This window comes from Alosa alosa, chromosome 10 (genome assembly GCF_017589495.1).
Source record: "Alosa alosa isolate M-15738 ecotype Scorff River chromosome 10, AALO_Geno_1.1, whole genome shotgun sequence".
Taxonomy (NCBI): Eukaryota; Metazoa; Chordata; class Actinopteri; order Clupeiformes; family Clupeidae; genus Alosa; species Alosa alosa.
In genome coordinates, this window is record NC_063198.1 from 17,548,862 (window position 1) to 17,563,334 (window position 14,473).

The 14,473-nt window shown below is 42.3% G+C and overlaps 1 protein-coding gene across 7 annotated transcripts in view; it reads right to left on the bottom strand.

Annotated features, from left to right (window-relative positions):
* Positions 1–14,473, bottom strand: part of kcnab2a (potassium voltage-gated channel subfamily A regulatory beta subunit 2a) — a 137,161-nt gene that overhangs the window by 10,110 nt on the left and 112,578 nt on the right. For all 7 annotated transcript variants that reach the window (XR_007194940.1, XM_048255928.1, XM_048255925.1 and 4 more), the window contains 4 exons: positions 6,474–6,518; positions 5,402–5,446; positions 4,321–4,364; positions 3,867–3,953 (listed from right to left, as the gene is read on the bottom strand). Coding sequence is in view for 6 of the 7 variants with exons in the window: in XM_048255928.1 (XP_048111885.1) it covers positions 3,867–3,953; positions 4,321–4,364; positions 5,402–5,446; positions 6,474–6,518 (221 nt within the window). In the remaining variant the exon portion in view is untranslated. The remainder of the gene's footprint in view (positions 1–3,866; positions 3,954–4,320; positions 4,365–5,401; positions 5,447–6,473; positions 6,519–14,473) is intronic.

Consider the following 14,473-nt stretch of genomic DNA (forward strand, 5'->3'; position numbering starts at 1 on the left):
TCAACAAAACAAATAGGGCTCCTCTGAGGGGAGGAGAGAGGGAGGGAAAAGGGATGAGAGAATGAGAGATGGAACACAGGAGAGAAAGAGAGAAAAGAAATAGAGGGAGAGAAAAAGGTGAGAGAGAGAGGGAGCGATTGAGCAGAGATGACAGGAGATAAAGAGTGTAACGGATGGATGCAGATAGGGATTTATATTATCAGAGATAACCATCACACAAGTGAAACAAGCCAGACTTTCAGTCAGCCTAGCTGATGAAAGATTTAATAGGTAACACTAGGAAAACAGCTATGAAACCTGTATTCACTTCCTGTCACTTAATTAAAAATATCAAATACCAACAAACTCTTCAACTCTCATCATTCTCTCTACTGTCCTATTTAGTCCATAAACCCAACATGATATTATGCCAACATATCAATACCAGAGGCGGACAGAAAAGTACTGAAGTACTTGTTTTTAAATGTACTTGAGTATCAAGAGTACAAGAGTAGCCTACATTTTCTAAATATTGCATTACTACTGCCACAGTGCTTAGATTTATGTACAGAAACGTCCTACATGGAGTTATGAAAAATGTTAATGTTAATACCTTGGAGAATGTAAAATTAATTGGAGGTAAAATCAAGTCATTTTCATCTTTTTACCATATTGCCAGGGATGGGCAGTATTTCTAATACATGTATTTAAGATACAGTACGTATTTCAAATACAAATCACTATTTTGTAATTGAAACACTTGAAACGAAAACTATCATTAACTTGTTCAGAAAATTGAAATAGTCTGGCAAGGTGAGGCCACAGGTTGGCACATTCCCAGGATGCTGCGCCTTCATCCATTGTTTCATTCCATGGTTTCGCCTCTTATCTAAATCTGACCATGGAGTTGACTTTGGCGAGCTGAAGGTGATTGCTGATAGGCTGTCCCAATCAGTGGTGCCTGCACAGTCCAATCACGTTTGAGAGGGAAACAACAAATTGAGGGTTTCCGAGATTTTTCTTTTTTCCTTTTTTTTTTAGAAGTAATGGGTACTCACGGTTATGGATAGAAATGTAGTGGAGTAAAGAGTACAATATTTGCCTCTCAAATGTACTTGAGTAAAGTCATGAGTACTCCCCAAAATGATACTCGAGTAAAGTACAGATCCCTCAAAATTGTACTCAAGTACTGTACTCAAGTAAATGTACTCCGTTACTGTCCGGCTCTGATCAATACACCTTGAAACAGTGTGCCAGTTCTGCCAAGTCCAGACACTGTAATGAGACACAAACAAGACACGGCGAGATGAGGCGAGATGAGCGGAGAGGCAATGAGTGACCGGAGCACCTCTATCATCTTCAACCCTAATCAGCCCTCAGACCTTTCCTCCAGACTCCAGCCACAGATTTCTCCTCATTACTGCAGGCCGACAGGGAGCTATTAGTCCCATTAGGGTGGAGGACATCGGCTTCAGGCTGGAGAGGGGGCATTTCGACCTGAGTCAGACAGTCTTGTCTCCTAAGTACTAAACGTGAGGAGTCCTACGTGAGTCAATTCTGGAGAGGGGGGAAATGTATATGATTTCCAATTTTCATACTTATTCATTTGACTGAAACTTTTATCCAAAGTGACTTACATTATAAAGAGATTACATTACATTATACAATTGTTACAAGGGCCACTCTTCCCACAGCAACTTGAGGTTAAGTCCTGGGAGTCCTCCATCTGTCCAACATGAGTCTCATGAGACCCCTACAGTGCACTGTTGGACTTACTCATTTGCACCATCACCATGACACTCACTCACACAGAGCACCTTACCTTACTATGCACAGAGAATCACAGGCTCAGTCCCTGCCTCAGTCATTGCAAGCGCCTCATGGTTAATCACCCACTATGAAGATACTGTTTTTAGACTTGATTTAGATTTAGTGTTATTTAGTATAATCTGTATTTTAGTATATTCTTCATCTTCTACTGTCCTTATTGCTTAGTTGTGTTTTTTATATTATATACTTTTTTCTGCTGTTAGTGAATGTTGTGTGTGATGTCTGTATGCTACTGAGACCTTGAATTTCCCCTTGGGCATCAATAAAGTATCTATCTATCTATCTATAGGAGATCTCCTCCATCTGTCCAGCATGAGTCTCATAAGACCCCTGTAGGAGACCTCCTCCATCTGTCCAGCATGAGTCTCATAAGACCCTATAGGAGACCTCCTCCATCTGTCCAGCATGAGTCTCATAAGACCCCTATAGGAGACCTCCTCCATCTGTCCAGCATGAGTCTCATAAGACCCCTATAGGAGACCTCCTCCATCTGTCCAGCATGAGTCTCATAAGACCCCTATAGGAGACCTCCTCCATGAGTCTAGTAAGAGAGGAAGAAAATGCAAGTGTCCATTTCCTCTCATCATATCAAATCACTCAACAGCAATGTCTATTAACAGGATCCACTTTTTCTAGTGCCATGTCTGGTTTATTGTATTAGCTATTCACAACACGCTGCCCTTGTCTTTGAATAAGAGAACAGTCTCATGAGCGGCAGTCCTCATTAGTGGCCGGTCCTGCGATGGCATTGGAGTAGAGAAAAGGAGTTGGCCAGAGAGGACCAGATGGGAGACCGACACAAAGGGGAAAATAGCAGCACAAAAATATGAAATAAACAGACTGTGCTCGGAGGAAATGCACTCAAAGATAAAAGATCCACAGAAAGCGATATGCTGGCATGTAATTGAGAAAGCGTGGCGGAGAGCCAGCGTGGCAGGGAAGAGAGAAAGCACAATAAGGGGAGGCAGAGGGAGATGGAGAGATGGAGAGATACACAGACAGCCTGTCAGATGGATGTGGGACTAGCATCTCGCCCTCCCTTTGGGTGTGTGCAGGTATGACTGAGTTTGTTCTGTGTGTGTGTGTGTGTGTGTGTGTGTGTGTGTGAATGAGTCTGTAAATGTGTGTGCGTGTGTGTGTTTGAGAGAGAGAGAGAGAGAGAGAGAGAGAGAGAGAGAGAGAGAGAGAGAGAGAGAGAGAGAGAGAGAGAGAGAGACAGACAGTGTATGTACTGTATGTGTGAGGGACAAGGACAATCTATGTGTGTGTAAGTGTAAATGTGTGTGAGAGCATTTTTGTGTAACTTGTGTGTGTTTGTGTGAGTGAGTGAGAGAGAAAGAGAGAGAGAAACTGTATGCACGTGCGTGCGTGTGTGTATGAGTGTGTGTGTGTGTGTGTGTGTGTGTGTGTGTGTGCTCGCGGGCCTTTGGAGGAGGAGACAGAGCAGATGGCCACTGAGCTGTGGGCCAGTAGCTCCGTGAGAACTGCACACTTTTTAAAGGTCATCAGTGGGACAAACACACACACACATACATACATACATACAACCAGGGAGGGATACACTCAAGACTTGTCCAATGCTGACAAATAGCATCCATCCTCCAGATCATGAGGGGTCTCCCACTGTCCACCCAGAAGACATCAGAGCAGCGGGCAGTCTCCTCAGAGCCCTACTCCCACACTGAAGGTCACTCACACAAATTCCTGCTGTGGCTAAGACTCAGAGGGAGAAGAGGGAGAAGCACAACTCTACCCTGAGCAATTACGGGGAGTCAAAGCAGCAAAGCAGACATTGCATGGAAGTGTATGTGGACAGAGAGAAGAGAGAGAGAGAGAGAGAGAGAGAGAGAGAGAAAGAAAGAAAGAAAGAAAGAAAGAAAGAAAGAAAGAAAGAAAGAAAGAAAGAAAGAAAGAAAGAAAGAAAGAAAGAAAGAAAGAAAGAAAGAAAGAAAGAGAGAGAGAGAGAGAGAGAGAGGAGAGAGAGAGAGAGAGAGATGGGGAAAGAGGGGTTGAACAGGGGATTGGAAAGACAAACCATAAGAAAAAAAGACTCTTACCTTCCATGGGTGTGTTGGGATCTGGCCTATTTGCAAACACCACATCCACATATTCTAACTGCAATCTCTCCAATGATGCTTTTAAACCTACAACACACATTCAACACAACAATACATTAAGGTGAAGCAACAATCTCTTTCTACTCCAAAAACACAGTTACACAACGGTATAGACACAAGGCAAGAGCTGCAGAGATGAAAGACAAGTTGACCAAATAGACGGAGAGCCAGTCCATAACTGCTCTAAGGTCTATGACCAAAGCACCGCGGTGATATGACTCAGTATAACATCACTCCTTCTCATGTGAGGTTACACTAATCTCCCTCCCTCTTCAAGACTCTTGCCTACCAGTCAAGATCACCCACTACACATGACTTACCCCGCCTGGCCGATGACCGGTGGGGAACGGGACCCTGATCTAGAGTGGATTGGGACTGGATCAAGGCCACTTACCTTCTATTATATGTTTTCTGGATAAGCCTCTTTCAGTTTCTGCCCTGGATGACGAGACAAGGACACCAGGAATGACACACAATTCCAAAAGTAGAAAAACAATTGATCTATTTTCTCCCCTTATCCATTTCTGTGTCTGTTATGGCATCAATATAACATCAGAAATTCTGCAGTGAGTTATAATTTATGATAACAACAAAAAAAATCAACAACAACCTTGTTCTGCCTAAAGCAACTACCATACAATGGCATTTATAATCTTTGTCATCAAAGCCATTGTATGGTAGCTGCTTTAGGCATTTCTCAAGGCTATGGAAGACAGGTTCATGTAAAGGAGATCTATGCGCTTCTATGAGCTGAAGTATGTTTCACACACTGAATTATTATTTCATACTCTTTGCTGTTTACAGTGTAGTCTATATACTGGATGTGCTATTCTGTGGGGCCAAGTTCAACACACCAACAAAAATTCATTTAATATCCATTACAGTTTACATTATACATGCTGATTAAGTATAGCACATGAGTGTTATTTCTATGATGCCAAATCAGCCTTATGGATTTCAATCTGTTTGACAATGTAATGTTGGGCTCTTTTAGCATGGCCCTCAGCAAGAGGCTAGGACACATAGACACACACACACACACACACACACACACACACTCTCTCTCTCTCTCTCACATACACACACACCACGTAATCACTTTGTTACACCAGTTAGACTCACACACCATCACCCATACCCACAGTTATGCTCACAGTCGTTCACACACACAAAGCACACGAGTAACCCATCCAAATCTACTGAAGGAACACTACCACTGGTTGTTTTCCCCACAGAGTGACTTGTATGATGGGTTACCCGAGAAGCCATGTCCATCAATACGAGATTGTGTTCTGTTCTGGCAGAGCTAGTTGTTTGTGTGGCGTACCAGTATCCTCCATGCATAATATATATGGTACAGTACACCCTCAATGACAGAACATGAGACATGGACTTGGCAAACTTCTCACACACACACACACACACACACACACACACACACATTAACAAAAAGCTCAAAAATAAAAGCAACATACTTTCCACCCCAGAATATTTTAGTTGTGATCACTAAACTGGATCGCCTGGAAAAGAACAGAGCCCATGTTAAACAGCATCATTTCCAATTCAAATGTTTACATGTTCAAATCATTTACATTTCAGTGTCATTATCATGCACACGTTGTGGTTTAAAGATACAAGTAAACAAACAAACAAACAAACAAACAAACAAACAAACACATATAAAAACACACACACACGCACACAGCGAGAGGAAGTGAAATGGACTCTAATCTTTGGGGACGAGGCTAGCGTGCTCTGATCCTGATGAGCCATGACTGAAAACATGACTAAGCAGAAGGCCCTGTAGGTAAACCCCAGTCACCCCATAATGCAGAACGAACACACACACAGCAATACAGACCCACACCTACACACAAAGTGACAAAACCACACAAACACACAACCAAACACAGACAAGTACAAAACGGCCACCCAAACACACACACACACATAACTGCCACCTATCCACACAGACACACATATACAGTACCTGCAGTCACCTACCAAAACACATGCACAGGGTGTTGCGAGGGTTCAGGTCTAAAGACGTGTGAGTGTGTGTGTTGCATTATTTAGAGGCAGCTGGCAGGGCAGTGCCAGGGGGGCACAGCTGAGGCAGTGCTCACCACCATGAATCTTTCATTCAGTTGGCACACACACACTCGCACGCTCACACACACACACGCACACTCACACACACATTCGCACGCTCACACACACACTCGCACGCTCACACACACACACGCACGCCACACACACACACACACACACACACACACACGCACGCTCACACACACACTCGCACACACACACACACACTCACTCGCACGCTTACACACACACACACACACACGCTCACACACACACACATACACTCGCACGCTCACACACACACACTCGCACGCTCACACACACACACTCTTACTCTGCTTCTTCAGACTGGCAAATAGTTGCCAGATCTGGGTGATGATGGACAGGATTGGAAATAGGGTAACTCATGTGGGCGCCCACACACACACCCACACACACACACACACTCCAAGTTACCTCCATCCTTTCTTCTTAATGATGTTACCAAGGACAACCTCCGCCCTAGGAGACACAGCAAAGAGAAGACAGAGGGTGACAGATAGAGGGGCAGAGACAGGGGAATGTCCGATAGAGAGAAAGGGATAGAGCAGAGAGATGAGGAGATAGAGAGAGAAAGGGATAGAGCAGAGAGATGAAGAGGTAGAGAGAGAAAGGGATAGAGCAGAGAGATGAAGAGATAGAGAGAGAAAGGGATAGAGCAGAGAGATGAGGAGATAGAGAGAGAAAGGGATAGAGCAGAGATGAAGAGATAGAGAGAGAAAGGGATAGAGCAGAGAGATGAAGAGATAACAATCAAACTTCCAGCTCAGACTGATGAGACATGGCGTCTCTTTTACCACCCCAAGACATGAGCAGCACTTTACAGAAATATGACTGAAAATTCTAAAATTCTTAATCTGTGTTTGTGCACATGTATGTTAGTATGTGTATGTGTGTGCATGTATGTTAATGTGTGTATGTATGTTAGTGTGTGTATGTGTGTGTGTGAATGTATATTAATGTGTGTGTGTATGTATGTTAGTGTGTGTATGTATGAGATGACAGGCCTGCCTCTGGCTCAAGAAGCCATTTAGGGCACCCATACTCATGGTGTGTGTGTGTGTGTACTATATGTATGTGCATACAGTATATACGTGTGTGTATTTTGTGTCTGTGTGGGTTAGTTTGATTCGGTACAACAATGTGTTTGTGTAGCTTCACTTGTGTGTGTGTGTGTGTGTGCATGTTACGGTTATGGTTATAGTTATGGGATTTGGCAGGCGGCTTTGTCCAAAGCCACATACAAAATACAAAACAATCTAATACTTAATGATACCAAGATCCACGCACAGCCTGGTTAGGTGCAGGTAGATTGCAGGAACATACTTAAATAGCAAAGGCTGAGATAGTTCTACCGCGACACTGTTTTGACGTTTACTTGATTTTTATTCAGAGCCCGAACAACGTTTAGCATACAAGCGTCCTCAGGGTTCGCTTTTCGCGATGCATCTGAGCCGAACCTGAGGGGCTTGTAAAAACGCTTAGGTTTGCTCTGAATAAAATCAGGTAAACGCCAAAAACAGTGTGTGCGGTAGAACTCTAATTTTTGCAATCTAATAATTTAAATTTAACAGGGAACAATTTAAAATGTTGGTCAGACTATATTAAGGAGAATAGCAATAATAATCAACAATGCCAATTCAATCAATAATGAAAAAAACAATGAAATGAAGGAAAATAGCAATAATAAATAATAAATGTCCATTCAATCAATAATACAACAATATCAATAACATAGTAAAAGTGCTGCAGCATTCTGAATCAGTTGTAACAGTCTTACTACGAAAACCAGCTAATAGTGAATTACAATGTCCATCTTGGAGATGACCATGGCCTGAACAAGAAGTTGTGTGGAATCTTATATGTTGTTAGTGTGTACTGCACTCTGGTAGGAACTGCCGCTGGTATATACTGTACACACACACACACACACACACACACATACATACATACATACATACATACATACATACATACATACATACATACATACATACATACATACATACATACATACATACATACATACATACATACATACATACATACATACATACATACATACATACATACATACATACATACATATATATATATATATATATATATATATATATACTGTATGTGTCTGTAATTGTGTGTTTATGTATTTGTACATGCATGCTAGCCCATTTGAACATTTACATGTGTTTCTGTGCTCATTTTTCAAATAGTTTATTGCATGTAACAGCATGTAAATGTCTGTATAATGCGGTGGTATTGTGTGTGTGTGTGTGTGTGTGTGTGTGGTGGTTTTGTGGGGTAGGCCTTAGCAGCAGTGAGATGTGCTAATGGGGTCGGGGTGGCTACGATTATGTGGATGTGGATTATGCCTGCCTGCCCGTGCAGCATGGGATAGCTCTTCTCTTCACACCACTCACACACACACACACACACACACACACACACACACACACACACACACACACACACTCACTTCCCCGAAGCTTTCTGCTTGTTGAATGCACAGGCATCAAACAGGGTGTGTATTCACCTCCTCTCACTCCCTCGGTCTCCCCACCCCCCTCTCTTTTACTCTGCTCATCATTCCAGCCCTCTCTCTCTTGTTTCCTCCTGTATGTGTGTGCATGTATGTTAATGTGTGTATGTATGTTAGTGTGTGTATGTGTGTGTGTGAATGTATATTAATGTGTGTGTGTATGTATGTTAGTGTGTGTATGTATGAGATGACAGGCCTGCCTCTGGCTCAAGAAGCCATTTAGGGCACCCATACTCATGGTGTGTGTGTGTGTGTACTATATGTATGTGCATACAGTATATACGTGTGTGTATTTTGTGTCTGTGTGGGTTAGTTTGATTCGGTACAACAATGTGTTTGTGTAGCTTCACTTGTGTGTGTGTGTGTGTGTGCATGTTACGGTTATGGTTATAGTTATGGGATTTGGCAGACGCTTTTGTCCAAAGCGACATACAAATACAAAACAATCTAATACTTAATGATACCAAGATCCACGCACAGCCTGGTTAGGTGCAGGTAGATTGCAGGAACATACTTAAATAGCAAAAATTGAGATAGTTCTACCGCACACTGTTTTGACGTTTACTTGATTTTATTCAGAGCTTAACAACGTTTAGCATACAGCGTCCTCAGGTTCGCTGCCGCATGCATCTGAGCGAACCTGAGGACGCTGTATGCGAAAACGCGTTGTTTGCTCTGAATAAAATCAGGTAAACGTCAAAACAGTGTGCGGTAGAACTCTCAATTTTTGCAATCTAATACTTAAATTTAACAGGGAACAATTTAAAATGTTGGTCAGACTATATTAAGGAGAATAGCAATAATAATCAACAATGCCAATTCAATCAATAATGAAAAAACAATGAAATGAAGGAAAATAGCAATAATAAATAATAAATGTCCATTCAATCAATAATACAACAATATCAATAACATAGTAAGCGTGCTGCAGCATTCTGAATCAGTTGTAACAGTCTTACTACGAAAACCAGCTAATAGTGAATTACAATAGTCCATCTTGGAGATGACCATGGCCTGAACAAGAAGTTGTGTGGAATCTTATATGTTGTTAGTGTGTACTGCACTCTGGTAGGAACTGCCGCTGGTATATACTGTACACACACACACACACACACACATACATACATACATACATACATACATACATACATACATACATACATACATACATACATACATACATACATACATACATACATACATACATACATACATACATACATACATACATACATACATACATACATACATACATACATACATACATACATATATATATATATATATATATATATATATATACTGTATGTGTCTGTAATTGTGTGTTTATGTATTTGTACATGCATGCTAGCCCATTTGAACATTTACATGTGTTTCTGTGCGTGTTTTTCAAATAGTTGTGCATGTAACAGCATGTAAATGTCTGTATAATGCCGGTGGTATTGTGTGTGTGTGTGTGTGTGTGTGTGTGTGTGTGGTGTGGGTGTGGGGTAGGCCTTAGCAGCAGTGAGATGTGCTAATTGGGCCCGGGGTGGCTACGATTATGTGGATGTGATTATGCCTGCCTGCCGTGCAGCATAGGATAGCTCTTCTCTTCACACCACTCACACACACACACACACACACACACACACACACACACACACACACACACACACACACACACTCACTTCCCCGAGCTTTCTGCCCCAACGTGAATGCACAGGCATCAAACAGGGTGTGTATTCACCTCCTCTCACTCCCTCGGTCTCCCCACCCCCCCCTCTCTTTTACTCTGCTCATCATTCCAGCCCTCTCTCTCTTGTTTCACTCCTCTTTTATTCCCTCCTTCTCATGTTCCGTCTTCACCTCTGTTCCGTTATGTCCCTAGTACCTCTTTCTCATCTCTCTCAAATTCAAAAAGTTGCTTTACTGGCCTGACACAAGAAATCCACAAGTGCATGTAAAATGTGCAGGCACAACAGTACCTATTTCACCAGTATTGATTATTTCATTGTTTTGTTAAAATGTTTTTATTCTTGAGAATTTATTTTATTTAAGCAGTAGGATGACTGAAAGGGTATATGTGTGTGCATGTGAATTCATCAGCTACTGTGTGCCTAAGTATGTGTGTGTGTGTGTGTGTGTGTGTGTGTCATGAGTCTGGCTTCTAAGTAGGGAATGTGTGTATAAATGGATGAGTCGGTGTCCCTCAGCTCGTGGCAGGTGAGAACATACTGTGCATCTCTTTCTCCCCCCCTATCTCACTTCGGCTCTTTGCTTTACTGCTCCCTGACATTTCCAACCACAAGGGAGGAGGAGGAGGAGGGGATGGGTGAAGGGAGAGGAGGAAGGGCATATTTAAGGTGACAGTTAATGCCAGATGTTCCCTCCCCACCCCCAGGCTCCAGGAGAGCGGTCAGCAGGAGGGGGACCTGCCCTGCCTCTCTGCCCGCAGAGAGAGCCCCGGTGCTGGGCTAATGTCGGGCAGACATGCCCTGCGGGGAATGAGTGGAACCCTGCAGCGGTGGTGAAGGAGGAGAGGCACAATCCTTAGCTAGTATACTGCAGGGGCAGTGCAGTGTAGTGTAGAAATAAGCATAGATAGATAGATAGATAGGATAGATAGGTAGATAGGTAGATAGGTAGATAGGTAGATAGATAGATAGATAGATAGATAGATAGATAGATAGATAGATAGATACTTTATTGATCCCCAGGGGATATTCAAGGAACTGGAGTATGATTACTGGAGTAGGATACTGTACAGTGAGATGGTGTGATGTAGTATAGTACAGTATGATAATACACAGAAAGATAATAAGATACTGTAGTAAGATAGTGTAGAGTACAGTCAAGACTAGTTAATGGGGGACAGGGTGTGGAATCAGGGAATCAGATGACCTGGGGCTGTCAACCAGTGACATTAACCTGAGAAGAAGGGCTTCTGTCTCCGTGTGTGTGTGTGTGTGTGTGTGTGTGTGTGTGTGTGTGTGCATGTGTTGTGTGTGGGCTGGCTGGAGTCAAAGTGTACACGTCAACAATCAACAGTGAAGACGTAATTAAGCAGACGCAAGTGTGTGCGTGTGCGTGTGTGTGTGTGTGTGTGTGTGTGTGTGTGTGTGTGTGTGTTGTTTCTAATGACCAGTGACATGCGTGGGATGACCATTCAGTAGGAAGCTGTAGGCCTGCAGGGCCTGCCTTGTGTGGTAAGTGTATGACTGCGTGGTAACTGAATGTCTCCCTCCATGTGTGAGGGTGCTATGAACGTCTGCATGTGGTATACAATTAACAACTGAGTACATCTATACTGTACATACATACGTACATACATACATAAAACCTGCATGTTGCTATTGTAAGTTACCAGAAATCTGGGCTTCATTTGTAGCTTCCTTGGCAACAATAGTCAGGGTCATGGGCGTAGATTTAGGGTGGGGCGCTAAGGACTAGTCCTAATCAAAATTTTAAGATGACAAAATTGTCCCCACCAATATTTTAGCGAACTTATTTGTACTGCTGATCATTCCGACAGCCAGCACGACAATACAAGAAACGTCAGGGTTATCTGACACGCAGGCTACACGCATGGAGAATGCCAATGCACAGGCTACTTTGGCAGTCAAGCGAGTAGGTGTGTCAACGACAACGGTAAGTTACCAGGGCTGTCTGCCAATACATACCCCATAAAGGCCAAAGTAAAACATTTTGATATTCCCTTTGCCCTTCAGCATGTACATGTTTGCCCCTTTTTGTGGTTTGTAGATCAGCTATGCCACCCAAGAAGAAAGGGGACATACAAAGCTTTTTCATTATGCAGAGTCTAAGTAGGCAAACTAGCCATAGCCTACAAACTGGCGACTAGTAACCAGGCTTTCAAATTCGCCTGGTTACTAGTTCAAATTTTAGCCTACTGTGTAAAATAACATTAGCTGTTAGGATTACCCAGGATATTGTCACAGCTAAACCTAGCTTCTGCAATCTTTCAACCAAAGTTAGGAGTCATGCTGAATATGGGTGTGCCGTATGGAGAGTCGCATAGGCTATAGCACAGAAAAGAAGCCACTAGGCTGCCAATCTTGCAGTGTATTTGTGAATGTAGCCTGCACAATGCAAAGAAATAAAAGATAAACTAAGTGCATTTCCATAGAAATTAAAAAAACATTGCGAGACACCAGATATTTCTTCTATGATCTCATCCCATAAAGCTTTTCTTTGACTTGTTAGTTTTTTGAACATTTCTTTTATCTAATGACATAGCAAACATGATTAATTGAATCCACATATCCTTGCACTTGCGAAAACTATTTTTCACTAGCCTAAAACAATGAGGTCGCAAAAACAATGACTTCAGACTTGATTTGCGACTCCACTCAAAAGACTTCAGACTCGGACGCTTCGAGACCCCTGAACAAGCTGTATTTCATGCAATTATTGCTTTTTTTAATCTAAATGTATTCACATATTGCTATTTTATTGCAACATACAGTATACTTTGGAAAAACGTGATGACGAGCGGCATGGCCCCTTTGCCATAATGTGCAACGTGCATGCGTAAAACGCACACTCACAGATAAAAAATGCATTGACCATGGCGACAAGAAGTCCTCCCGAGTGCCTTTTATCATTACTTTCGGTTACAATAACCGTGCACAGAGGAAATAAGCGAAACAGCTACATGCAAGGTGTGTGGCAACAACGTCTGATTTCATCAGGCATCTCCAAACGTACCCATATAGGTCAGTCACTTAGGCATAGCATATATAGTCACAGGTGACAAGCTAACCATTGCAAAGTGTTGTGCTAATGCTGGGAACAGGCAGGGATGGGCCACTTAAGCCTAGCTCAGTCATTATGTTATACCACATCGCCCTCCATTAGAAGTGCAATGAGCTGCATTGAGCATAATAAACTGCATTTAGAATTCCAAATTCATATTTCTAGATATTTTGGTGAAAGTAACTCCAGTGTGTGGAGGGTCTATGAAATTCTATGATTGCCACTGATGTGAATGATCTCACAAATCACACAAACCAAATCAAGTTTTAAAAAATCGCAAAAGTATCGAAATTGAGATTCTTCACTTAGAATTGGTATTGAAACACTAATGTTGGTATTGTGACAACAGGAGTTGGGGATGTGTCCCCACCAAAGCTGAGACCAAACCTACGCCCTTGGTCAGGGTCAAGGTTGGTTCAAGTCCAATGCAAAAGTGAAAAGCACACTGAATGTGACCACAAGACTAGGCATGCACTGAAAATTCAGTGTTAGCACTAGTTGAAGAAACACACATATTAAATTAGCATATATTTAATTTAATTACTTTTACTTTCCAATGTGATGGCAGAGATGTTGTCTGAGTTTCTCTGTCTCTATTTTATATATCCCTCTCATTAATGAGTAGGGAAACAGAAACCACAGTAAACAGTTGGTGGCACACAGGCACTGAATGCAACCAAACCTCCCCATTTGGTATTTTGGAACTCTACACAGGTTGTGTAAAGGCCTGGTTGAACAAACACATGTCCCCACGCACACTCTCACACACCCTCTCTCTTGCTAAATCAACAGTAGCCTGTTAAATGGCTGGTTCTCCGTAGCCATCAAAATGACTGTCAGTTCCCCTGCACAAAATTCTGAGACTCCCATCCCATCCCACAGGCACAAAGGTAACTGCTAACTACTGTTGACAAAGGCAGATGACCGAGGTCCTTTGCATTCTGGGAAAATGCATTACTCATTACAACTACTACCGGTACTCCAATCTAATTCAGCTTTGTAGTTGGTAAAATTGGTCTACAAGATTGCTAATTTAAATGGACTCAAATGCATTTCTACAAGCAAGTGAGCCTTCGTATAGGCTAAAGGATGCCTGGCGTTCCTTTGGATGCAGTACAAG